Source organism: Lemur catta, chromosome 3 (assembly GCF_020740605.2).
Source record: "Lemur catta isolate mLemCat1 chromosome 3, mLemCat1.pri, whole genome shotgun sequence".
NCBI lineage: Eukaryota > Metazoa > Chordata > Mammalia > Primates > Lemuridae > Lemur > Lemur catta.
Window position 1 is genome coordinate 114,091,799 of NC_059130.1, and position 26,610 is coordinate 114,118,408.

Below are 26,610 nucleotides of genomic sequence, written 5' to 3' on the forward strand. Positions count from 1 at the left end.
ACACACACACACACACACACTCCCCAGCCCAGTTGAAGAGAATTGTGGAGTTTTGCATAACTCTGGCTTGTCCCTTAGCATTGATTGACAATAAAGAAAGGATTCTCCCAAGGCAACATCGCTCCTTCATGTCAACCCCACCCAGATCTCCCGCAGCCTTGCCTGGCCATGTGTCCCAGGGGTCACGCTTCTACAAGACAACCTCCCTCTCTCTGAGCGGACCAAGCCACAGCCAGCCCATCCGCACCTTATAATTGAGGCTACGATGTGCTTTTGGCTTCAACTCCTGTTCCAAATGCAGCAGCTAAAAAACAGGGAAAGGCCCCAAGAGTCAGCCAGGCTTGGAGTTTCATCCCAGATGTTTCCTTGAGAAAGATGCCTCCCTTGCCTTGATTTCCCTTCCATAACTTGGGGGCAAATCACCCCTACCTTGATATAAAAGTCCTCGGAGGTGATGGTGCACTTAGGTCCCTGCTCCAGCCCCCCACAGTAAGTTTCAGTAACAGGAGTTATTACGAAGATGGACCAGAAGGGACAGGGGCTCCAGACCCCATTCTCTCGTCCCTCTCCAGAAATACCCACCCTGGGGTCCCTGGCAGACACAGGCAGGCTGTGCTCCGCAACATATGGCTCCGGGACCCCTGTGGGGGGAAGGGGAGGGCAGAAGGGGGGAGGGGCAGGTGGGGGCAGGGAAGAGGAGGAGCAAGGGTGTATTTAAGAAAAAAGAAAAACCCACACAAAACGACAGAATTCCAGCCGATTATTCCTCCCGCTGCAGATGTACATTAATGCAGGAGAAGTTGGGACGGAGCTTTGGGCTGGAGAAAGAGAAACAGCTCGCAGTTCCTTTTAACAAGCCGTTGTCTGGCTTGATCTTGTCACTCTAAAGAGGGCCATTGAGAGGTATTCATGCGTCGGCCCTGGGGGGACAAAAGGGCCCAGTATATATACTGGCTGCTCGGTTGCCTGCCGGCCTCGGGGCCTTTGTCTAACCTTCCCTTAATAAACTTTTGGGAAGAGTTCATCAATCCGCTTCAATAGCTGATGTTCTCATTTTCAGAGAGAGAAGAAAAATAGCAGAAGGCTGGCGTCTTTTTTTTTAAAGGGGGCATTTTCAATAAGAAGGGGAAGGGGAGAGAGAAAGAGAGGCTGTAGACACCCCGCTTTAAAGGGAAAAAGAACACGCCACAACTACAGTCGCAGATCCTAAAAGGGAACCCAGACAAAACCGCTATTCATCGGCCCCTGAAGTCCGCCTCCAGCTACGTGTCCTGGGCCCACGGGAGCGGTGGTTGGCAGCGTGGCAGGGCAGGGCGGTCAGGTTCCTAGCGAGAGTCGGGCTGCGGGGAGGGGTTTCCTAGGAGGAAAGTGTGGCTTAGACAGCGACAGCAGGCAGGATCCCTTCCTCCAGCTTCTCTTTCTAGATCTGGGATCATTTGGGTTCCCATCAGGGAATTTTTTAAAACTGGAGGAGTTTTTTATGTGGGGTGGGAGGATGGGGCAGTTTTTCCTTCTCTAAATGAGGCTTCTGCTGCGAAGACCACCAGGACCTCCACCCTTAGGCTGGGGTGGGGTTTCAGTCCTGGAAGCCTGTGTCCTCCTCAGCTCAGGGTGGGGTTGTAAGAAGACACACCCCTAGGACCTCACTAGAGGAATGGCACCCAGGCAGCCCCCCAATTCCGTGCCGTATGGCTGCGGGGTGGAGGAGCGGGTTGAGCGGGGAGGGGAGGAACAAAGAAGAAAGCGTGTTCCCACTGTTCCCACAGTGCCTGACGCCCCCTTGGCTTCGATTCTGCATTTAACTCACTTCTCAGCGCAATGCTGGTTTCTCAAATACGTTTTATTTTATTCATTTTACTTGGGGAAACTGAGACTCAGAGAAACGGCCTCTGATCTAGCATCTCACCCCAGGAAGCTGAGGTTCAAACTCGAGTCTGACCAAGTCCAATTTTCAAAGTTCTAAACTAAGAAGCCTCTTACATTTTAAATTATTAATCACAGCGGCAATAACGACAGCTACCAGTCATTGCGCTCTGAAAAGGCACCAGGCATTGTTTTAGGTGCTTTATAAGCAGTAGTTTCCCATCGGCCCACGGAGGTGGGTCTCGTTTCTCTGATACCCATATTACAGATGGGGTAAACTGAGACCCAGAGAAGGATAAGGAAGGGGCCGCATCAGATAGCTAGGAACAAAGCCAGATTCAAACTTGAGTCCAACATCCCCCCACCCCCCGACCCCCGGAGCCAGTACTTCCATCCCCTTTGGTAAAATGCAGATGCAGGAAGGAAGGAAGCAGATGAACAAACGAATGTGACTTCTGCCCCTGCCAAGCCTCAGAGATGGGTCTCTCAGGGCCTGGTTTAGCTTCCGAGTGCAGCTCCCAGACACACACACACACACACACACACACACACACACACACACCCTCTCTTAGTCTCCCAGTGGCTCTAGTTCAATGTTTTACAGGCCTAATGAGTGTTGACAAGTTTAATGAGTTTGTTTTAAAGAAGGGAGGGGGGACCTGGTCAAGTTGAGATTTCCGAGTCAAATGAATTAGTGGAGGCCGCCAGACTTCAGCTGACAGGCCTGGAAACCCTCCCACCGACTGCGGCCTGGAGCCGTGGACCCTGGCTCTCCTCAATGGGAGCAGGGCCCCACACCAGACACGGGGGACTCCAGGGGGGCCTCTGAGCAGCCCTCAGGTGCCTGGGTCCCAGCCGGAGCTGCCCCCATCCCCATCTCTTCATCCTGCAGCCCCCTCCCTGCCAGCCCACCCTGGCTAGACTCTCCCCCACAACCGGGTCCCTGATGAGAAATTTGATTCAAACCCAGTTTGGCACTTGTTTGCATATTGATTGCGTGGTAATTAAGTGGCTTCATCTACGGAGGGGACTTGCCACCTGCATTTCTAAGCTCCACAATCATGCGCTGGGACCCGCCGCAGCCCTTGTTTCTGATCGTGGAAGCTGGGACCAGGGGAGCCTGGTTTACGGCCGCTGCGAGGGAGTTATGTTGTCGTCATCATCGTTTAAAATAGTGTTCTTTATTTTTTGCAATAGTGAGAAGAATTGTGAAAGAGTTTGCGCAAACCTGACCAGCTCCAGACAACATAGCAGAGTTAAAATTAGACAGTAATAATTATGCCCAAGTTAAAGGAGCACATATGTGGTTCTGGCCTGGGAGCTACTACTGCCACTGTGGCCTTGCAGACACGTGCCAGCAAGATTAGTGCCCCTCTGATCAGCCCCTCCTGAGCCACCCAGGGGTGAGAGGAGTCCTGGGCCCACAGCCCGAGAGGCCCAGACTCAAACGCCACTTCTGCCTCCGTCTGTAGCCCTGTGATCTTGGGCAAGTGACTTTACCTCCCTGAGCCTCAGTTCCCTCATCTGTAAAATGGGATTAGTCAGACCTGTGCCATTCACAGCGTTGTGAGGATTAAAGGGGCCGTGCCCGTCATGGTAAATCCCGCACAATTCCAAGTTTGCTTTTCAGAGCTACATCCCCGCTGGACACGAACGCGGTCAGTTCATCTCTAATTATTACAGCCTTGCAAATTAGCAGCACAAGCTCAATGTTGTTCTTTTTCGTCTCCTAGCTTGGGTAGCCTGTGGAGCTCTCAGGGGCCATCTGCCACCCTTGCCACTCACCAGGAGGAAGTGGGTGAGCAGAGACTTAGGCAGGAGAAAGGCAATGCATCCGTGGGCGTGGGGTTTGCCTGAAATGTTGTGTTTTGTTGCCCGCCATGGAGAGCAGTCCTGGAGCTCACACATCTCAGGCTGGGTCGTGGCAACCGGCTGGAATTCCAGCCCCCACCCTCTCTCTCTCTCTCTCTCATGAGATTATTTATTGGATATTTCCCCCTGGGAGGGGGTGTGTCTCCCCTTCTTTAACTCCACCCCCCATCTCTGGTCTAAGGTGGTGGACTTGTGCAAAGGGTCCTTTCTAGTGAGAATTTCTTTACAGACTGTTCATCCTTCCAGCAAGGAGCATGGAAACGGTGGGTGGGGGGAGGGGACAGGGGCTGGGTCACTCTGATTCTAAGGGGCAGACTCTGCACAGCCTCTCCGACAGGGCTGCTGTGCTCCTCTGGCGATTTCTGCACTTCCCAGGTCTCACCATTGTTCCGGGCTACGGCCAGCTGCGGGCGTTCATCTTTGGCTCATTTGCAATCCCGAGAAAGAAAGGCCCTCGTGCGGCAGGGCTGGGCTGGGGGCCCGGGGAATGGGCTGGAGCTGACACGCCAGAGGAGGGGGACATGCATGTGACCGCACACACGTCCGCCAGGCCCCGTGACTGATGCCGGAGTCGCCGCACGCTGGCATTTAAACCTTTTGTTGTCACTTAAACCTTTCCTGGGGAGCAGGGAAAAGAGGCTGGGCTCTGAAGGCAGCCCTGGCTCCCCTCCCTGGCTCAGCCACTTCCTAGCTCTAAGACTTAGGGCAGGCGACCTGACCTCTTTAAGCCTCGGTTTCCTACCCATAAAATGGGGCCAAGTACCTTCAGAGCCACAGACAAACCCACTGACCTGTACCTGGATACAGTGGGGTTGACAAAGTCACGTGGGTCCGGGTATCCCTCTTTCCGCGGCGACACCCCTGAATGCATCCCCCCTCAGCACCGACAGCTGCTCGCTCCTATCCACACAACCACACAGCCCCGAACACATTCTCAGTCAGCATATTTCATAGGACAAGGACACACCCACAGCTACACCAACCACCAAAGACAAACAAAAGTCAAAATGTGGACCAGGAACCCCATTAGAGAAAAAACATCAGCAAATCCTGATTTGATGCATCTTCCCTGAAGGACGAATCCTTTCCCCTGAAGGAGACAGGGAAAGCCACTCGCCAGGGACAAAGGACCCTGTGAATTAGCTGAGGGCATTCCAAAGTCAGATGCCTGTAAAACAGCCAGGGTCCTAGCAGGGAGAGTTTTTGGCTCCTGGATTCAATTACTGGCTCTACCACTGTGCTTGCTGTGTGACTCTAGACAACCGAATGAACCTCTCTGAGCTGTGTTTTCATCTGCAAAATTGGGATAATGGATACTCACAGGGCAGGGCTGGGGGCTTAAGTGAGATGAGGTGTACAAAGCACCTGGCACAACTCCTGGCACGCAGCAAGAGGTAGGCAGGTGGACAGCACACGCTTCCAGTGAGACGTTCCTGTCTGTCTACGCCCAGACAGCCGAGGCACCTCTCTGTGCCTCTGTTTCTGCATCTATAAATGGGCTTAATAGTCTCTCCTTCAAGGAGTTCTTGGGAGGATTTGATGAGCTAACACTCTCAACTGCCTATTGTCCTAATTAGTAGATGTTTTCAACGTGGCTACCTCTTTCCAGCCATGGAGGTCTGAGGTCAAACATCACTCCTGGGGCAGGCCTCCCTGGTGGTCTATGTGGATTCTGCTGTATATTTTTCAAACCCTTGCCCACCTTCTGAAATCTCTCCTCCTGGGTGCACGTGCTCATTGTCTGACTTCCCCCAGCGCGGGGGCCCTGCGCAGCCAGGCCTTGTGCTGCTCCCAGCTGTCCTCCCAGGAGCAGAGCCTGGCGCACAGTGGGTGCTCAACACATTTTGCTGTGGAATAAAATGGTAGTTCTAACTCCACCTTGGGGGGGGAGGGGAAGGAGGACAGCTGAGGTTACAGGTGGAGGCAGCCCTTGGCCCTCCCGCTCCCCCCCTGCACACACCCCTACCGCCCCCCTCCGGAATGTGATTCTGGGGCTGTGGGCCCAGCGGCCCAGCCTTTCCCCTGCCCAGGAGTCTCCTGCCGCCTCCTGCCAGGGGGCCGGTGAGCCTTGATGGGTTTACCTGGGTGTTAATCCGCCAACAATCCCCCCTGGCCTGACCCGAGAGCCAGCCTCCATTCTTGTCCTGGGTCTAATTAAGTGCCTGAAATGCCACTTCCCCTTTCAAACCGGGCTGCTTTTCTCCGAGGCCGGCAGGTAAAACCCAGCCTGCTGCTTTGAAGCAGAGGAGGCCGGAAGCCTAAGCAGGTGCACGGGGAGGAGGGGGAGGCACCGAGGGGCCGGGAGGGAGGCTGGGGGGAGGGCGGGCTCTGGGAGGACAAACACCTGCAAATCTTCTAATTCGGGATGCTTAACCTTTGGGGGACCCTGAGCTCTGGAAGACTCAGGATCCCTCTCCAGGGAAATGCAAACGTACACATACCCACTATTGAGAATTCAGTTCTGGGGTTCATGGTCACCCCCTGAAACCCCTATAGTCCTCAAGCTAAGTTGTGATGTCACTTTCCTTTAAATACACATCTACATCTAGATAGATAGAAGCAGATACAGCTATAGCTATATGAATCTAGACAGCTATGCCCCCAAACTCAACAAAGTTATTGCTGGGGATAGAGAAGGATTCTTAATTTTTGTTTTATATACTTTTTCATGATTTGAAAATTTTCAAGTACATACTACTTTTGCAGTAATCTTTCAAAAACATATAAAAATATATGCATATCCGTTTTAGAGCCCCTGATGAAACAACGTGCCTGTGACTGGGGAGATTCTCATGTTACAAACCTTTACAGATCATCTATTCTGCACAAGTTACTTTCAGGTCTTTTATTTTTATCATGGACTTCCTACGTGCCAGGCATCTTTTCTGTGTTTTAATTCATTTGCTCCCATTGGCCGGATGAGAAAGCTAAGGCTGAGAGAGGGGAAGCCGCTTGCCAGGGGACACCCAGGAGGGTGGAGCCTGGGTGTCACTGATGCTGTGCACGGCAGCTGCCTTGAGATATAAGGGTTCAGGGCCCAGGGCTGAAATAAAAGTGAATGTCTGGGAGACCACCAGTGGCACAGGCAGAAGTTGGGAACAGCAGGATGGGTCAGAGGTTGTGTCTTGCCAGCCTCATTGTTCCCAGCATGGTGCCCTGGCCGATCAGACCCTTAGCAGGGGCAGGTGACAGTAATAAAAGGTGAGGGACCCAGTGACTTTGGAAGAATGCTCCATCCTTAACAATGTGGGGACTGGGTCCCCATTCTGAGTCTGCTCTCCATTTGCTGTGCAACAAGTAACAAGTCCCTTCCCCTCTCTGGGCCTCAGTTTCTCTACCTGTAGAACAGGATATTGCACTAGACCAGTGACTCTCACTGGGGTGGCCATCAGAATGACCTGGCCAGATTATGCCAAAGCCACTGCCCTCAGATGTCTCAAACTGAGAAAGTGCCCAGGTGTTTGTGTTTTGCAAAAGCACCTGGGTGACTCTGGGGCACAGCCCTCTGCCCTACTGGCCCACGGGTAGGCCATATCCCACATTCTGCATTGAATCCTCTTTCTAGCACCATCCAAGGATGGCGTTGCAACCCAGCCACTCCACCAGGCCCCCCAGTGAAGCACAGAGAGGGTAACTGCCTCCCCTGGTCACACAGCAAGCTGATCAGGGACTCTAGGGGGAGGTTCCAGTGTCTGGAGACCAGCCCTGCCTGTTCTTCCAAAGTGACCTCCCAGCCAGGAGAGAAAGTTCCCTAATCAGGGCAATAGAAGAGGAGGGGAATCATTTGTCACCAGATAAGCAGTATCACCTTATCTCTGAAGACCAATAACCACAGCCTGGGGGCTCTGATTCTAGGAGTACACAGAGCTTCTCTCACCCTCCTGCAGATCGCCTTGGATGAGAGGTGGCCCTGCTCCTCCCTGGAACAAAGCCTCACTGGAGTTTCCTCTGTCAGTGGGGAACAGGCTGGTTGTCCCCTTCATCCCCTCCAATGCACACATGCCCAGAGTACACAGCTCGAAGAGTCATCCCCAAAGCTTCTGCTCAGAATCCCAAGCCCCCTTGCAACAGTTTGAAAACCACTAGGCTGGTCCTCCCTTGTCACTGTTCAGACAAAGGGACTAAGGACCAGGGAAAGAAGTGGCTTATCCAGAATCACACAGCAGTTAGTGCTAAGCCTACGGCCTCCACATGGGGCCATTTACATGAGGATCTGAAGTCCAACCCCAGCCACAATTAGTGATTATTTTCCCTGGGGCTTTATTTTCCTTTGCTGTTGAAAGGATTTTTCCCAGGATGAGGAATAGACTGACCCTTCAGAGAACCAAATTTGTGGCATCTAGCAGGTCTCAGGATCCCAGCAGGTGCTCATGAGTGCTGGGTGTGAGGGTGGTAGTGGGGGGCACTGGCTTGAGCCACAGTCTCCCCTGGGCCTGAGGATCTGGCGTTCACAAAGAATGGGAGAGGGTACAATTGTCCAGATGGGGCAAGAAGAGCAGCTGGATTGGTGCCCTCCAGGCCCCTTAGGGCAAAGGCATCAGAGTCCTGCAGACCCTATTTGAAGAGAACCCGCCTCCCCCTACTTCCTTGGGCTGATCAACTTTCTGTGCCTCAGTTTCCCCCTCTGTGAATGGAACTGCAAAGCATGTATCGTATTAAACACAAAGGCTGATGGACTGCAGGGCTGGGACAAAGGACCCATTTCCCATGGATGTCCTCACTCCATACCTTCCTAGTTCCTGGAAGCAAGACTGCCACCAGTTTGTTTTGCTCCTCTACCAGCGCACCTGCCGGCAGACCAGGGCCACCTCTTTCTCCTTTGGCTCACTCATGTCACTGCCTCTGGACCTCAGCTTTGCCATCTGTAAAATGGCCAGATGACCTCTAAGGCCTGTTCAAGTCTGACTCCACCCTTGTGATCTCGGCCAGGTCCCTTGACTGATGGATCCAGTAGCCAGTTGTGGGCTCGGCACACCTGAGCATCAGGTGGGAAAGAGTCTTGGCTCGGGCAGCTTCCCACTGCCTCTCCATCCCCGGCCACCCTTCTCCCAGACTTGTCTCCACTCACTGTGGCTCCTGTGCCACAGCACTAACCTCCTAGCTGGTCTCTCCACACCTTCTAGTACATTCTCTGCTCAGTCCATCACTGCCCTGCTGAAATCTCCTACATGACTCTTGTTGCCCTTAGAATAAGTCCTAACTCCTTAACTCAGCCTTTGATGAGTCTAGGATATGCCCTGGACTCTGGAGTGTCCCCTCCAGCATGGCCCGCACAAACCAGGGGATAATAAAGAGTTGTGGAGTGCACGGATGAAAACCCCACATGCCTTCAATGTATTTCCAAGTCATTTTAGCTGGGGCCTACACCCACCCCATTTCTGGGAGATTGCTGGGGGTGGGGGGACAGCTCTGATTGGGGAGGGAATGTGATTGGGGCCAGTGAGGGGGAGGCTGGAAGTCTGTGTCAAGTCTCCTGTGTCAGTCACCAAATAGTAGTCACCCCAACCTCCCCACCCTGCCAACCAAGGCTGCCCAACCTCTGCCTGGGAGGGGACAGAAGCCACCAGGGGGGAAAGTCCCTCTACACAAGGAACAATGTCTGCTGGGCTCCAGGGACTGGCTCTGTGTGTTTCTGTGTCTTCCCTCATTCCCGTTTGCTGGGTGAGCAGCTGCCCACAGACAGGCTCCTGTGTCCTGTCTCAGATTTTCCATAAGGAGGGAGACTCCTCCCCGGCACCTGGCTGAGCACCTGCCCCCACCCACAGTTGGTGATCACTTGTGGATCTACAGTCCCATTTATCTCAAGGCTCCCATTACTTCACAATCACAGGGGAGTGGCTGCCAGATTGAAAGAGTCCTCGGAGGAAAAGAGGGGGCAGGAGGGGATTGGGGAGGAACATCTATCCAGTCGCCCAACTTGTCCTGCGCTCTTTATGTGACATCCATGGGCCAGTTTTGCAGAAGAGGACACTGAGGGTCTCAGAGTACATCGCTCAAAGTCACTCAGACCTTTCAGATCCAGGTCCTCTTTCTCTTTCAACCCCCTGCTCCCCTTCCCTCCCCAATTCAGGCACCCCCTCCTGAGACAGCATCTCGGGGGAGCGGTCCCTGCCCCACCAGACCTCGCTGATGGCAGATCTGTAGGCGCCCACGGCGGGGGTGACTTTCGGAGACCTCTGTACCCCGCTGCCCTGGTTCACAAAGGAGGAAGAGGGACGGCCTGAGAGGCAGAGCCGCGTGCCCAAGCCACGCAGCACTTAGCGACAGACACGACTGCTGCACGGGCTGTAACTTTCTCCTCCCCCCCCCCCCAAGGAAGCCACCGAGTCCAGGCGGCGGGGCCGCGGGGCCAGCTCTCGGCTCCCCCGCTCCGTGGGCCGGCGGGGACAGTGGACCCCGCCGGAGCTCTGCAGACGGCGCCCTCCACCCAGGCCTGGGTTCCCCTCGCCGGGGCGCGGGTTTTGTTGTGGGTTTTGTGCGTCCTGTTTTGTTCGGCCCCCGCCCCTCCCCCGCCGGCTCCCGGCGTGCTGGCTCTTGACTTCATCCACTAAGTCAATAGCCCGGGCGCGGGCGGGCCGCTCCCCCCGCGCCGCGCCGCCCCGCGCCGCCCCCCGGTTTTCTTCTCGGGATAATGGGGGCTCTTTGTGGCCTAATCAGCCTCCTGAGGGGCCGGGAGGCCGGGAGCGCTTCCCCCGCGGCCGTCGGTGGAAATGAAAGCGGGATTAGGCCGGGGCCTGGGCCCACACCATAGTAAAGCGCCACCAGGCATTCGCCCCTTCAAAGCCCCTTTCGGGGGTTTGGTTACTTTATTTCTAAAGTTGTTTGTATTTCTAAAGTGGCCATTGAGGCGCGAGCGGGGACCGCGCGGAGAGGGCGGCGGGGAGGGGGCGGCCGGGGAGGAGGAGGAGGAGCCCTGGAGCCTCCCGCTCCCCCGCCTGGGGCCCGAGGACCGTGTCCTGACTGATTTCCTCCTGCCCGGAGGCCGGGAGGGGCTCTGAGCCCTGCTAATCATGTGGGGAAACTGAGGCCCAGGCCCAGGAAGTAACTGACGCAAGACTCCGCGCCAGAGGATGCGCTCCCAGATTCAAACCCAGAGCTCAGCAGCGAGAAAAGACCGGGTCTTTGGGGAGTGGGGGGAAGCGAAGGGCCCTTTACAGCTGCAATCGCCGTGGTGCGCAGCTATGAGCGCACCAGCTGAACCTCTTGGTGTCGCCTGTACCGCCATCGAAGGGAAAGTCCCTACCCGAACGCAACTCGACCCCCCCCCGGAAGGAGGGAGGTTCAGTTCCATTTATTAAAGAAAGTTCCAGAGCCTCTTTTCTCAGGGTTCACTCCGAGCACCTCCAACAAATCCCACAAATGCCGGAATTCTGCAAAAATTCAGAATCTATCCGCATCGCCAAGGTGGGAGGAGGCGGGCATTTTACATTTTGGTATTTGCGGCAGCAGGAGGGAGGAGAGTGGAGGATGGGGCATGGGCGGGCGGTGTCGCAAAGCAGAAGGGAAGGGTTTCTGCCACCTGCGCCCCTCTCCCTCACCCTCTGGAATTTCTTTTTTCTCCCAGAATTTGGAACCTTTGGAAGGGTGAATCCTAACTCAAGGATTCCAGGCGAGAAAGAAAACTGTAAAGATGAAGATTGCGGGCGGCGTTGGGGGGCATAATGCAAAGTCGAGGGTGGGGGCTGTGCCATTCCCCGCCGCCCTGCGGACCCTCCCTGTGAGTTGAGTCCGTGGTTACAAGACAGCGCGGCAGACAGAGGCTGTAGGCTTCTGTAGGTTTCCACTGGCAACACGAGAGTTCCAGAAGCTTCCTTAGAACTCTTCCTGAACCCTGCCAACTCCTTAAGTGTCTCCTTGGAGGTGAGCTCGAGTCTGAATCAGATTTTCATGTCTATGCAGCCCAGATAAAGCCAGTGCGGACTGTTGAGACTAGTTTCCAGGGGACCAGGAGGCTTGATCCAAGACCCACAGTCTCCACGCAAAAGCATACACAACACCCCACCCAAACACACATACACCCCACAGAACTTCCCCGAATGCTGCCCTCTCTCCACCTTCTCCAGTCCCCTAAAGACCCACGGCCTGAGTTCGAACCCTCAGCCCTGAATGTAGTCTCCAGCTGTGACCCCCGCTGAGGCTTGGCACCCTAGAGAAACCTGTGGAAAGGATGGATGCCACCCACTTGGCTGGAGCTTCACCCAGCCTGGGTCCCACGGAAAGGACCCCAGGAAAGTTTAGGGTGGAGTTTTCCAAGCCACTTCTCGGCCTCACCCCTTTTTTGGTCCTGGGGGGACCTCTTTGATCTTCAGTCTTTTTGAGGCGTCAGACAAAGAGCAAAGTAAAGGCCAGAGGCTCTGGAGTCCTGCGGCTGGGCCACTCCTCCCTCTGCCTCTTTCTCGGAACCTTCCATGCAACAGGGCTGGGGGGGGGTGGTTGGCGGTGGGTCAAGTCCTGCAACTCCAGAGGTCAGCTGGGGGGCTGCCTGCCAACTTCAGCCCAGCCCCAAACACACACTGCGTTGTGCTCACACACGGACCTGCACACACATGCGTGCACACACACACACACACACACATACACAGGCATCTCTGTAAAGAGGCAGGCCCACCAGGAGATGCAGGTCTGCCCATGACAAACCCTGAGACACATCTGTTTATTTGTGGCCTTGTTTATTTTCCGTCTTCACCACCTGGCTCAGAACTCCATGAGGGCAGGGACCTTCTTGATGTCTCAGGTATTCCCAGCACTTAACACAATGCCTGGCACCTAGTAGGTGCTCAGCAAAATTTGTTCAGAATGAATAAAGAAATTCACACACATTCACCCCCAGAGGAAAATTTCCGTTTTTGGCAGTACAGGGAAAAGAGGGGCACAACATGTGTGCTTATCTTGGTGTGTAAATGCTCCAGAAAGGACCCTTCCAACAACCAAGCTGGGGGAGGGAAGGGTGGGCTCCCTTGCTTCCGTTTTGGAGAAAGGAGGAAGCAGCAAGGGCCAGACAGAGGGCAGGCTCGCAGTGCCCTCCCCATATCCTCATTTTGGGCACCCTGATCCTGGACTCAGAAGCTCTCTGGAGAACAGTGGAGCCAGCAAGAAACATGCAAATGTGAGGTTCTGGACATGGTGTGGCCTCTAGAAGCCCAAACACTCCTCTGTAGTGCAGTATGCAGAATTCCGCCAACATAAACTTGTGTGAATGGCCAGGGCTTTTTTGTTTGGTTGGTTGGTTTGCTTGCTGCTTGGATTTTATCCTATTCCCAAAGGGATCCAGGATGCCCCAAAAGGATAAAATCTTGTCTTAGTCAAATTCTCTATTTTTTTCATCGGGGGAAACTGAGGCCCAGAGAGGTTGTGTTGTCCAAGATTCACATCCCTAGTGAGTTGGGGGCTGGACGGACACTAGCTAGAACCCTTTCCACAATACACTTTGCCCCTCTGGGATTCCTCCTGCCTCGCCCACCTGGGTTCGGATGGAGATAGGGAGAGCTGGTCAGTGGGAGGAGGGAATCGAGGAACACTTAAGCCGTGGGAACCGGTGGCTGCGAACTGGACCCGGAGCAGCACAAAGCCTTACTCGCCTTGGGCTGTGACCTCACCCTTAGCGTCGGAAGCCTGGAGTGCGGATAGTGGCCTGCGTGCCATCCCTTCCCAAAGACAAGAAGTTAGAAGGGGCAGCTGCTAAACCGGAAGGCGGCGAGCTTTACTCTCCGGGCAGCGAAACCCGGGCTGGCCTGTTTGTTTTGCGCGCTTTGAATCGGGACTCCCCGCCCCCTCGCTCCACGTCCGCACACCGCCGGGCGAGCGGGCTGGCCCCTTCCCAGCGCCCGGGTCGGAGTGCTGAGCCCCGGCCCCCGCCTCGGGGTCGGCCTCCCTCCCGCCCTGCCGGCCCAGCTCGCTCGCCTCTAATTAAGCGGCGGGATCGCAGCGAGCCGCCGGGACGCGTTGTAATGTGATGAACTGCCTTTGTGCCGGTGTCACCGAAAGCGCTTCTGATAAGGGGAAGCCGCGGAGGATCAAAAGGGCGGCGGCGGCCCGCCCGCCTCCCGCCTTCCCCTCGCCGCCGCCCGGCTCTGCGCTCGCCCTCTCCGCGCGCTCTCCCGCGGGCTGCGTCTCCGTCCCGCCGGCTCTCCTGCTCCGCGGGTCCCGAGGCCAGCCTTTCGGCGACTCTGCCTCTCTTTGTCTTTCTTCCTGCTGCTCGGCGCCTGCCTCGGCCCCTCCGCGTTTCTCAGCGTCCTCAAACTCTCTACGCAAGGTCCTCTTCTCCCGCGCCCCGTCCCTCTCCCTCGGAATTTTCTCGCGCTCTCCCTGCCGAGGCTCTCCTCCTCTCAGACCTTCTCGTGCCACCTCTGCGGCTCTCTGTCTCCGCTGCCTCTTCCCAGCCCTCCCGCCGTGTCCACCCGGATCCAAGAGACCAAGTCATGGAGAGGTCCATCAGCGGACCGCAGACTCCGGGAAACTGGGCCAATTCATTAGCAGCGGCCCCACTGCCCCTCACAACCCACCCTCACTCGGCTCAGATGCCCAACGGCGAGCCTGGCACGCGCCCCTACGGCGCCCCGGAATGCCCTTTGAGCCCCTTCGGAGCTGGACTTGGGGCGCACACAACTTCCCCTCACCCCGCCTGAGACTGCCTCCCGCAGACGTTTTCCTCTCCCCCGGGGCTGAAGTTCCAAGTGCAGCCGACCTCCCTCCCTTCGCACCCCCTTCCCCACACCCCTTCCTTTGGCCCCCACCTCCCCTTTGCCCTCGACCCCTTCTCTTCCTCCTCCAGGCCCCTCCCCTTCGCATGCTCGTAGTCCCCCCTGCGCTCTCTCCGGACTCCTTCCCTGCCTCGCTCTCCCCCATCCCACTTTGTTTGAAGTTTGGGAGAGATCTATCTACTAATGGCGAAGTTTCCCCCTTAGGTCACCGTTCTGCCTTGATTCGATTTGGGAAGGCGAGTTCCCTCCCTCCCCCTGCTCGACCCCAGCCGTGCCGATAGCTCCAGAGCAGGTCAGGAAGCTTGACCCCATTTCCACCTTTTCCTCTTTCAGCCAGAATTGGGGGAAGGGGCAAAGAGGAGGCAAGGCCCAGGACAGCACAAACTGAGGTGGTACCCAATCTTCCAGTCCACCCTTATCCTCATACTCAACTGGGTTTCCTAATTACCCCATTAGTCTGGAGTGGGAGGGAGAGAAGAACAGCTATTTTTCTGGAATTCCTGGAATGTGTCCCCCCTCAGTCAGGGTCTTCAAGGCCCCAGAGCCTCTGGAGAACCTTCCCTTTGGGGTCTCTCTTCTGTGCAGGAACCTTCCTCTCACCGGGCATTGTCTTTTCTGGGCTTTGAGTTCTGTCTGGCCTTAGACCATGAGCTTCCAGGACCAGAGCCAGGACCTTGTACATTACTTGTTTATATCCTAAGGGGCCCTTACCCCATTGTACAGAATGAAGCCTCATCAATTTTGCTGATAATGACAGAATGATGGCAAAATACAATTCCAAAAAGGGAACCTGGAAGGAAATCCCCTTTGCTCAGCTCTCTCTCCCTATATAAAATTATATGTTTTTATATAATATTATTTATATATAATGTAGTGTGTGACAACTATCATTTTCAGAAAGACATATTTTTTTTAAAAAAGCCCAAATAATCACCTTACTGCTTTAAGGCTACTGTTATATGTGCTTTTAAATCCTTCCATGTAAATTCCACTGAAAATTTGGAAAGCTGTGCAAGGGGAGGGGGCGGCGGGAGTTGGGGGGTAGGTTAATCCGGGTTTAACGCTGCGATGCAGACTTAGGACCAGGGTTAGCCTGATTGCGTTATCTCTTCCCAACATTTGAGACGCCCATATTTTACCCAGCCAAATAGCTCCGAGAGCAGCGCAGATGGCTGCCTTGGTCGCGCCTCAGGAAAATGTGTTATTAATATCTAAATAACTTCCCAATACTGTCTGGTAAATCTCCCCTCTACCATTCCAAATGATGAATTCGTTTGAAGTCTTCCCCCAGCCTCATCTTTTCAATGTCTCTCTCTCTTCTCTTCTTCTTAGCCAGGCTTATTTCAAACTGGTAAATATCTAATTCCTTTAGCCGCTGCGCCGTGCACACTAGTCTTTTAGGTACAAACGCCTTGAAACAGCCGGTGTGTGGCGGTACGTGCCCCGAGGTGAACACAAGCCCGCGCGCCCTCGCAGCGGGGTCCCCACCCGGTTTAGACGCGTCTGCGTTCGGGGAGGCGGACAGCGCGGGAACCTCAATCTGCGAGCCAAGCCCCTTTCCTTGGGCACCCCTGGGACCCTCTCCTGGTTCCCCCCCGGAGTCCCAAAGGCACTCCCCCAAACACAGGGCTCTTCCGCCGCCCCCAACCCCCACCTCCCCGCACCTCCTCCCGGCCCTCCGACGGCTTCCCCCGCTCGCTGGGGCGGATAATTACCCTCCGCTCGCCTGTTCTCCCTTGTTTAAAGTTTGTTTTCTAAATGTCTTCTATTAGATTACGCTCGTTCATTCCCCCTCCAACCTTATCTCCTTCTGTCTCTTCTCTCCTTGCTCGTCACACTCGATTTAGGCACGAGTTTATCTGGCAAACAGTTTGCCGACTTTGTTTATTTACCGCGGGTTCTGGGGCTGCGAGCGCGCGAGCGCCAGTGTTTGCCTTTGTAATAGTTATCTCCTCATTGTTGTTCTTCGTTAGTCTAGCTCCCTCCTCCCCCTCTCTCTTCTTCGGTCGGGGGGAATGGAGGGAAGAAAGGGGGAGTCTTGTCAGCCCAGTGTGGGCTCGCCCCCTCGCCGGGAGCCCCCTCCGCCGGGAGTGTCCCCTCTCCGCGCGCCCCATCCCCCACCGCCCCGGCCCGGCGGAGCCCCTCGCGCCCCCTCCCTCTCTCCCTCTGGTCTCGCTGAATATCCACCGCCGAGCGCTGCCTAAAGCCGGGGAATTGCCTGACACCCTCCTATCTTCCTCCGAGCCCCCATTATGCGAAGCTGATCCCACTCTGAACAGCCTCAAATCCCGCCTGGACTCTGTTTGATTAGATTGCCAACCCGGGGTAATCCTTTGATTTGGTGGAGTGTCAATTACCTTTCTCTAAATACACATTTACAGAGGAGGGAACTTGTTGGTTTAAATCAATGCAGATTGTTTCTTGATAAATGGACTATCTTCGTCCCCTCCCTCGCACCCTCTCCCAAGGCCCCTCTCCCTCTCCGCCCCCTCCCCTGCCCGGTTCTCGCCCGATCCGGTAAACAATGCCCCTTCCAGGTGTGAAGCCGAAAAAACGGTGTGGGCTGAGCGGAGCTGTGCCCCCCTTCCCCTATTCATTCGCTCCCCCGGAGCCTAATTAAATTTGGCAGGTCCTTGTACACACAATCAAAACAGCTTCCTCCAGTGTAGCGAACGACCGAAAACCGCATTAGCAGCCATCGCCACTGCCAAATTAAATTGTTTCCCGCCTCCTTTTACAAGTGTCTAAAACCGACACTCCGGGCTCTCCCCTCCTTTCCGATCCTGCCCCGTCATTTCCCACTCCACACCTGTAAGTTTGCTGCTTTAAAAAATAAATCAGGAAAAGAAATGCAAAGAAAAACAAATCTGCCTCACACACCCTCCTGGTCCCTCAACCTCAGATGGTGTCAGACCCAGGAAGTCTGCAAATACTCGGGCCTGGCTGGACTCTGACACCCGCAGGGGTTCTCACCCCACCCCCCAGAGGATAACACCATCTCCTCTACCTCTTCTCCTAATTCTTGTAACTTTTTTCCATGTTTCATATTAATTGTACCCCAGTGGGCTTTCCACCCTAGAGACCAACTTCAGCCCTGTGTCTGATCTGGTCAGTTTTGGCTTAAATGTGTACACTGGCAGATGCGTGAGGCTTTGGTGTTATTGTTTGCCACTGTTACTGTTGTTATTTATTTTATTGCTTCTTTCTTCACACTCACTCCCTTAGCTCCCACAGAGCAATGGTTTGACCCTTCGCAACTCCCTATCAAATTCCCCACAGGAATCTCTCTGGGCTCAGATTCTGGGAGAATCTTTTCCTTTCCTGTCCCTCCTCAAATCCTCTCTCAGTTGGGTCCCTGGCTTGTCTACCCCTTGATCCTCAGGGAACGGGGTGAAGAGGAGAGAGTCCAAGTGCATGGGACCACAGAACTGTCCACTTCCCTTCTCCAGGTGAGCAGAGTATGGTCGGAGCCTCTATCGGCAGCGGTCTGAGACTTCTCACAACCAACAATCCTAATAACTCAGTCTTAACAAGGATAAGAGCAAAAAAAAAAAAAAATACGAACAGCCTCATGAATATCAGCCCAAGGGGAGCAGGAGTGAGCTGTTCAGAGATGAAAGTGCACAGAAATAAAAGCTCAATTTAATCTGCTTTAAAACCCTTCAACTTAACGTTTGTGCTTCAAACTCTGAGAGTGAGGACTGATTGCGGATAAATAGTTTCTTACCATGCCTGGAAGCTATTACACCCCTCTCCAACACAGTTTCCTATTCAGCAGTCCCAGTTTTCATTACCAGCTCTAATAAGTCTTAACATTATTAAATGCCAAGCGGACGATAGGAAAAAACGGACTCAGGGAGGGATCTCTCTTTAGCGCTTAAAGAGGAGAGCTCTTAAACCCCTTCTTTGGCGGCTTCCCGCCACGAGAGGGGCAACTTCCCCCCACCCCAGAGAAAGCATTTTTCAAGAGCAAGAAGCCAAAACAAAGTTGTGGGTGTGCACACCTCTCCCCTGCTCTGCCCATGGAGCATATCTGCCCCCCCCCACAGACCTGGACAACTCGGGTAGAGGTTGGTAGGTCTTTTCACCATTAACTTGGCCATGAAACTAGTGTCTGGGTCTGGGGAGAGAGAAGGGGCATTCATTGGGGTGACCATGGACTGGCCTAGGCACTCAAATTGGAAAACGGTATGATTTGTCCACAGATGGACAGACGGCCTTCTCATCTGCACCACCATCCTGCCCATTCGCACCCACTTACAATCACATATCACACCCATGCCGAAGCCCACTTGCACAGACCTACACCCACGACATTTGAATACAAAGGCCCCATGGGTGAACAGCCACGCGGAGGGATGCATGCCCTTACAGACACAGTGCCCAGCGCCCGCCGTCACTCAAAAACTGTGGGACTTTCTGGACACCAGGCCCACTGCCTGAGATCATTTCATGTCTGCAAGTCCTCTGTAGACTCAGCACCTGTGTTCTCAGCCTCCCCCATCTGGCACAGGCTCCTCTTTAAACCCTCAGGGACTTGGCCCTTCCTGGTTCTGCAGCAGGGAAAACCTCCATCCAGCAAAGCTGCCTGTGAACTGGTTTTGTAAGCCCAGGCCAGCACTGGAGGCCCCTGAATTCCCTTGAGTCAAAGGGATCCTCCAAACTGCATCATCTTTCCATCCTCTTCCTTTCCTTTCCTTTCTTTTCCTTTCTCCCTTTCTGAGGAAATTTACCTATTTACGCTTCCTAGCGACAGAGCTCCACTGTACACACACACCTAAAGTCTCTGCAAATAAAACCAAACCCCCTTCTGCTTCTCTCTGGGGTAACTCTCATAAGAGGTGTCTGGTAAGTATTCGCCAGGAAAGACAATTCAAATTCTATGCCCCCTCCCAAAAAAGTCCAACTAGTCTCTTTCCAGTAGGAACTGAAATAAGGACTGGGTTCCCTCCCCGCCAGGTGTCCTAGGGCTCTGGGCCCACTTGCCAAGGCGGGGGCTGCTTGGCAGTGCAGGGCTGCCTCCCGCTGCAGACCCGAGGCCCCTCAGCAGGCCCGGCACAGCGGGGTGCCAGGCGCAGCTCGCTCCCTTTCTTCCCTCGCCCTTTTGTCCCTAGCGGGACTGCAGTTCCACTCGGGGCCCTGAATGTCAATAGCCCGCCCCTTCCCCAGCTCCCGCCTGCTCTCGCACCCGGCTGCGAGGCCCCCAGTCCTTCTCCCTCCAAACAGGCCTGTGGGGGCTGGGCGTCCATTCCCAGTTGTCTTTGGAAGCGGCTTTGTCTGTGAAGTTCATCTTCAAGGTTGAAAGGGACTGCTGAGAACTCAAGAGAGACCTGTGCTAGGAGCGCTGGGGAGGCGAGGAGAGGGGTGCTAGGAGAGACCCCCAGAAGGAGGCCGGGACAAAATGTGCTTTTCACAAGCTTCCGGGTTCCAGGGCACTCTGCCACTTTTTGCAAAGCCATCGTTTGTGCAGGTTCCCGTGCCCCTGTCCTTCTCATTCTCTCAGCCTGCCGCCTCCCTGCCTGTGTTTGGGGCGGGGGGAGCTTTCTCCACCGTGCCCCCTAGCCTTTGTGATCTGGGTCTTCCATTTCTATTTCTCTCCCTGACGCCACTTAATGCACACTTACCAAATCTCAAAGAGAAATGCGCGGGGAAGGGGTCGTGAGGAAGGACTTTCCCTCCCTTCTCTCCAGACTTCCCCCGGTCAAGAAACAAAAGCACACTCCCCTTCCCCGGGCGTGCAGGCGCTTGAAAGATAAACGCCTTCCTTAGCTGGTCGCGACAAAAACCTTGGTGCTGGGCTCAGACTCCAGCCGGCGCGCGGAAGCCAGGCAAGGGTGGGGAGAGGGTGTGCGGAGCTTGAGTCTCTCCCCCACTGGGATCCTACGACCCCAGGCAACTGGGAACTTGGCCTCAACTCCTGCCCCGCCGGCGCACACCAAAGAGAAAGGCACCCTTCTGCCCCCCGCTCCGCCCTGGCAACGCGGGACTGAGAGTCAGGCGGCGGCCCGCGCTAATTTTTATTGATTGCAGCGGTCAGTCAACTGTCAGGCGGGGTTTCAAGGGACCGTTTAGAGAGCGTGTGCGGGTCTGGTTAACAAATTCATTTAGGGAGCCGCGGGCCGGCTCCTCCTTCCGCGCCCCCCCGCCCCCTAGGCCAAGTTTCCTATAAATAATTGATCGACGCCGGGACCAGCAGCCAAAACGCCAACTCCGGAGGACGCGCGCCCCGCAGTACTCGGGCAGACCAGGCGCGCGCGGGGGTGGCACTGTCCGCGGCGCGCGGCGCACTACCCCGCAGCCCCGCTCCCCGGGGATGCACGGTTGTCCGCGCCCGGCTTTGCCGCGCGAAGGAGGCGCCGGTCCCCGCACCCTGCCCGGGCCCGGGAGGCTCCCCGCCGCCGCGGCCTGCGCGTTCTTCCCGTAGAATCCTGGCCGCCCTTCCCAGGCTGCAGGAGTGAACCGCTGGCCCGCACCTGGAGCGTGGGAAACGCCCGCTCTGGCGTCGCGGGCCCCGGGCACTTCCCTACCTTTGTCACCCAGGATGCCATCGATGCTGTGTTTGGCTTTCTTCTCTCCATCGTCTTCCTTCTTATCCACTTCGTCGTCCTCCTCTTTCTTCCCGAACTTGATTCTGAGCACGCGGCTAATCGAACTCACTAAACCTCAGAAATTCAAAGGCAAAAGAGCGAGTATAAGTTGTTGCGTCGGGGCGGCGGTGGCGCCCAGAACCCTAGGAGAAAGCTGGGAAGCCTCCCGCTTCCTTACTCATACATTCATTCGCTCCCCTTCCCCCACACAGACATTTTTAAGCATTTACACCTTCTCAAGTTCAGTCACCCAGTTAGGGAAGCCTGAGTCGCACCTGGGACACAAAGTGGTAAGACGGGGCAGAGACACCCGCCTAGTGCATTCCTACACACATCCTTGCACACAGGTGTGCCTTACACTACTGCATACTCTAGACTCACACCCACACCCACTGCCCTGCTGCTGACACCCCCACACTCAGGTGTGCACCCTGGCCCTGCATGCCTCAGTGCACATGCACACTTGCACACACACACACACACACACACCGGGCCACTTTTGCTCTCATGGCAGCACGGTTTGGGGCCTCCACATGTGGGACCCATTTGTGGCTGGTGGTAGCAACAGAACAGAAATGATGACAGAAATGAATGGACATCAACCCTTCTAGGACAAAAAAAAAAAAACCCATCTATTTGGGACATTTCTTCCAGAAAGCTCCAAGGGAGCTTCTTTTATCATCCAACCTTCCAGGTTAATTTTTTTGCTCCTTCCTTCCTGCCTGCCTTTCTCTCTTCCTTTCCCCACTCTTTCCTAACTTTCTTTTTCTTTTCCTCTGCCCATCTTTTTCCTTTCTGTTTTGACTCACTGTCATGCCCTAACTCTCTTTGCCTTCTTGTTCCCTTTTCGTCCCAACTTCTTTCCAAGTTCCCTGTCAACCACCATCTCTCCTCCTCTCTCCCCCACCTCCAGCCCCCTGGCCAGCCCCCCACCCCCAGGCTGTGCTGGCTCAGCTGCCTTCTCACCTGAGGGCACGGTGCTGCGGTCACAGTGGCCGTCCTTCAGCAGCCGGTCCCGGATCTCCCAGCTGAACATGCCTGGGTTTTCCCTCTTGTACTCCTCGATCTTTTTCTCCACATCCGGAGTCGCCACCTGCTTCAGAGGTGGAGGTGGGAGAGCAGCAATGGAAAGATGGGGTGGGGGGAGGGAGATACTTTTAATACCAGCCTCCCAAGAGTCCCAGGCCAGGCTGATGGCTCAGGTCACCAACCCCCCCCCCCCCCCAAGATTGGCTTTATCCTTTCAAGAAACCTGTTCCTGGCTCCCAGGAAGACAGTTGTGTGTGGGGCAGGGGCAGGGATAGGTAAAATAAACCTAACTGGAACCCCCAGAGTCCTCTCTCCCTATTTCAGGCAAGGCTGAGAGAAGATTTGCCCTAATCACAGAAGGTGTTAAGGAGTTGGGGACAGATGTTGGGACAGCCCAGGGAGGCTCACAGCCTCAATGTCTTGAACAACCTAGACCTCAGTTATCCTCATCCCTGAGATATTCGAGTAATAGGAAAATAATGGGAGGCTGTCTGGGAGTAGGGGACACTCCTCCACTGTACTTTCCATGGGGAGCATGTAGACACCCCAGTGCTCCTGGATGACCCAGGGTCGGAAGAGAGGCCACAGCCAAGATCCCCAGACCATGGGAAGGTCAGCTGCCAGGCTCTGTGGCAAAGACACTCACTCTGGGCTTGCTGCCGCCGATGGCCCCAGGCCGGATGGACCCAGTCTCCTGGTAGCGGCAGAGAATCTTGGAGACACAGCCATGGGAGACACGCAGCTGGCGAGAGATGACACAGGGCCGTATGCCATGGTGAGCCATCTCCACTATCTTGTGGCGGATGTGGTTAGGCAGGGGTCGCCCGTTGATGAAGACCCCTCCAAGCTGATTGACCCGGCCTTGGCCAAGTGGAGTGGACACTGGAGAAGGGAGGGGAGAGGGGGAAGGAGAGAGGCACAGGATGAGGATGGGAAGGAGATACAGAGTGCACCCCCCTGATTCCAATTTTGTTTGAGTCCCAAGATCTCTGAGAGTGGATCTCTGATGTCCTAACATTTGGAGCTTCAGTAGTTCAGGGAAACAAGTGTCATGACACCGAAGGAGGGTCTGCAGAGATGGAGAGAGGGATCATGGCTGCAAGAGTCCTCCCAGATGCTGTATTCTCCAACTCCTGCCCCACTGGGAGGAATGAGGGCCCCACCTGGAGGATCTGGATGCCCCGCGAAGTGGAGCAAGAGAGACAGAGGCCAGAGAGCAAAGCCACCAGGCTGGCAGAGCCTTAGAGATTTTGGCATCGATGGTTCTCCATCCCCTAGGCCACAGCTTGGGCCACAGGTCTACCTGCCTCTCAGAGAGGCCAATAACCAGTGAGGTGCAGCCCTTCTGGTCAGTTCCACACTCCTAGTGGTTAAGACTGATCCGTTTTATTGGGGGCTAGACAGGGCTGGTCGCTTACCAGCACTTACGGCTCTGGCCTGAGCGGCAGAGCTGTGCTACCTATGGTAGGACAGCTGAGACACAGCCCAGGGACGGGTGACATAATACTGTTGGCCACTGCCTCTGGGGGTACCTGGGTGTCCTTCAAGGGACTCCCCTGACTTGCAACCACTCTCAAAGTTCTAGTTTCGTTTTAGGACAATTTTGGGACACACCATTGCCCACCATCTCCTATATCAAATACTTCACTTGGTCTCAGAAATCACGAACTGTCCCTGCAGGCTCTGAGACACTGGCACGCAGATGGGCCAGAGTCCCGGGTGTGGGTGACTTTGGGAACCAGGAAGACAGGCACCCCTGGTGTGTGCTGGGGAGGAGAGAATGCCCCAGCCGCCTAATGCAAAGTCTACACATTTTCCTCACAGAAGGTTGGGGGACACCCGGTGCACTAATCCAGCTTCGATCCCCCCAATTTGGGGACTCAGCGGCTGCGGAGATCTGGAAGATTAGAATGATTTCACAGCCGCCCGAGTGCTAGGAGCTGACAGTATAATTGGAAGGGAGGAGGCAAGAAGAGGCTTGGCTGCTGAACTGTTCCTGCCGCCCCTTCCCTCCCTCTCCCGGTCCCCCCACCTCTCTTTGTAAAAGTAGGTGTCTGAAGCCACCCTGGGATTTAATCAGAAATCATGCGTCGCCAAGCCAGAGTCACTCGGTCTCCGTGGCGGGATATGCCATTAGCGCTGGAGAGCTCTTGAGCGCCCAACTTTATATTCAAGAGCCTCTTTAGCGACCGGCACTCGGCTCTCCTCAGTATTCTGCGTCATGTTGGGCAAATATTGTTCTAATCCGCGCGCGTCCTCGGCCGCCTGTTTTACTTGCATTCGCTACAGGAGAGTGCTACGGCAAATCCCCGGGCTTGCGCGCCCTCCCGCCTGCGTGGCTGCTCGCGCGCACTTGATCACGGAGCCGCTCTCTTCGCCTCTGTCTAATTCAGGGACCCGGCGCCGTCTCGCTGCCCAAGGGGCCCCCCTCCTCGGATCGCAGGCTGCCTGCCCGCCCACCCCCTCCCCGCCTGCTCTCCCCTTCCCCACGCACAAGGGACTCATGCAACTACAAGAAGAGTAATTAAAAAGAATAGTCGCACATGTCTCTACTTCTCTTTGACACCCTGGGCTACCTAACCTCAGAAGCCAAATGATCCCTCAGTGACAGGTCGAAGGCCTTCCACTAGTTTAAAAAGAAAACAGAACAAAAACGCAGGAAAGGGTCTGGGCCGTGCGCTCCCGGCCCTTTCTCCAGCGGGGAACCCGTTGGCCGCCCGTCCTCTCCGCTGTCCCGGGCGCTGGACGTTTAGGAAAGGACACGTTACAAAATGAACACGTTCCTCGGGTCTCCACGTTGCCGTGCCCTCTCGCCGTTCGGAGGTTCTCTCCCCGGAGGTTTCTAGAGTTCGGAAGCCCGAGTAAAAAGTTTTTTGGGAAAAAAATCGTTACTATTTATTATTTCAAATTAGTTTGTGTCCAGGCCGAAAAGCAGGAGGGTTTGAGTGTCGCTTTGGAAGAAACGGAAAAGCGTTCGTAGTTTAGACATACAAACTATCACACATTGCAGGTATTTCAAAATAAAAGGGTTTGGAAGACCATGTCAGGGGTGGAAAGAACAATTCAAAACACGAGCAGAAGGCCGAGAGCCGGCGAGCCCCGAGAGGCCAGAATCTCTCAGGGAAGAAGTATCTGAAAACAGTGGAAAGAGCTGAAATTCACTAGGACCTGAAATTCACTAGGAGGCAAAATCTACCCTGAGTTCCACCCTGCGGGTAAAGGCCGGCAATGCGCGACCCGCGAAGCGAGGCCGCGGGTCAGTGAAACCCACGCAGAAACGGACAAGTGTCGGTCCCAGAAACTTCCTGAGTCCCGCGCCCATACTCGGACCCAGATGGGAAGGGGATCCCCCTGGCTACAGCCGGCCGCCGCCACCCCCTGGAGCTTGCCACCTCTCCCGGGACCCCGAGTTCCGGGCGCAGGAGGCGAAGCGAGGCGAGCCGGGGCGCTCTTACCTTCCAGAGGAAATCCCGTGCGCGGGTAGTTCTGCCCCGGAGCCGGCCGCATCATCCTCGGGACCGTGCCGGGAAGGGCCGCCATTCTTGCGCTCGCGGGGGACGAATCCGAAGTCGCCAAAAATCGCTTTTGGTCCGCTCCCTTTACCCCTGCTGCGATCTCTTTCTCTCCTTCTTCTCTCCTTTTTTTTTTTTTTTAAGCCTCTTCTCCTCCCCTCTGCACACTCTCCCTACCCCACCCCCCACCCCCGGCTGCAGTCGAACGCGTCCAGAAGCTGGGGAGGGGGGCGAGGTGGGGGCGGAGGTTGGGGGGAGGGAAGGTGGCGACGAGGAAGTTCAAACAAACAAACAGTCCAACCCCAAGTCCGCCTCCGCCGGCTCGGCCGGGCGAGAAGTTGTGCGGCCCGTGCCCCCGGCACGAGTGGGAGACCAGGCCGGGCCGTGGAGGGGCTGGGGGGACGCGGCCGGAATCGGGGGCCCGGGCCTGGCACGGGCGAGCGACTCGCTGCCGCGCTCGGGGCCAAAGTTTCCGAGCCGAGAGACTGCGGAGTGGATTTCTTTTCCGTATTTATTTATATATTTATTCTCTCGCTCGCCCCCTCCCTCTTCTCCACCCCCGCTTCCTCCGGCCGCACTCGTGGCTCCCCGCACCGGCTCCCGCGCCCCGCCCCCAGGGGACTCGGGAGGGAAGAAGGTGCCGCCTCGGGTTTCGGGACGTGAGAGGCGACAGGGGTGACCGGGTTGGGGAAGAGAAGTGGAGAAGCGAGGGGGCGCGAGTGACTAGCTGGGTAAGTTGTGCAAAAGTGTTCAACTGCAGCAGCAGCAGCTGGAGGAGGAGGAGGAGGAGGAGGAGGAGGAGGAGGAGGAGGCAGTGAACGAGATCTGATAGGTTCGGACTTTTCTTTTATTCATGAGGAGGGAAGGGGGCCTGGGCGGAAGGCAGCGAGGACCAGTAACGAAAAGAAATCGCCAACGAATATTTTTTTCCTTTTTCTAATCCTCGGCTCGACCTCGTTTTGGGGGAGAATTTGAACTGTCAGTGAAAACAGAGGGAGCAGAGCCCGGGAAGCTGGGGGCCGGGGGAGAAGGGGCGGGGGGCCAACT

At 55.6% G+C, this 26,610-nt stretch overlaps 1 protein-coding gene across 4 annotated transcripts in view; it reads right to left on the minus strand.

Moving 5' to 3' along the window:
- The window catches only part of PAX7 (paired box 7), a 99,483-nt gene extending 73,169 nt beyond the window's left edge, over nt 1-26,314 (minus strand). Inside the window, exons 1-4 of one of the 4 annotated variants that reach the window (XM_045546477.1) lie at nt 25,507-25,668; nt 22,698-22,933; nt 21,989-22,118; nt 20,963-21,097 (exon numbers count right to left, since the gene is read on the minus strand). In XM_045546477.1, coding sequence (XP_045402433.1) covers nt 20,963-21,097; nt 21,989-22,118; nt 22,698-22,933; nt 25,507-25,591 — 586 coding nt within the window. In that variant the 5' untranslated portion in view covers nt 25,592-25,668. Of the gene's footprint in view, nt 1-20,962; nt 21,098-21,988; nt 22,119-22,697; nt 22,934-25,506 lie in introns of all 4 variants that reach the window. The other 3 variants (XM_045546478.1, XM_045546476.1, XM_045546475.1) reach the window with 3 other exon arrangements.
- Nucleotides 26,315-26,610: the final 296 nt, after the last annotated feature.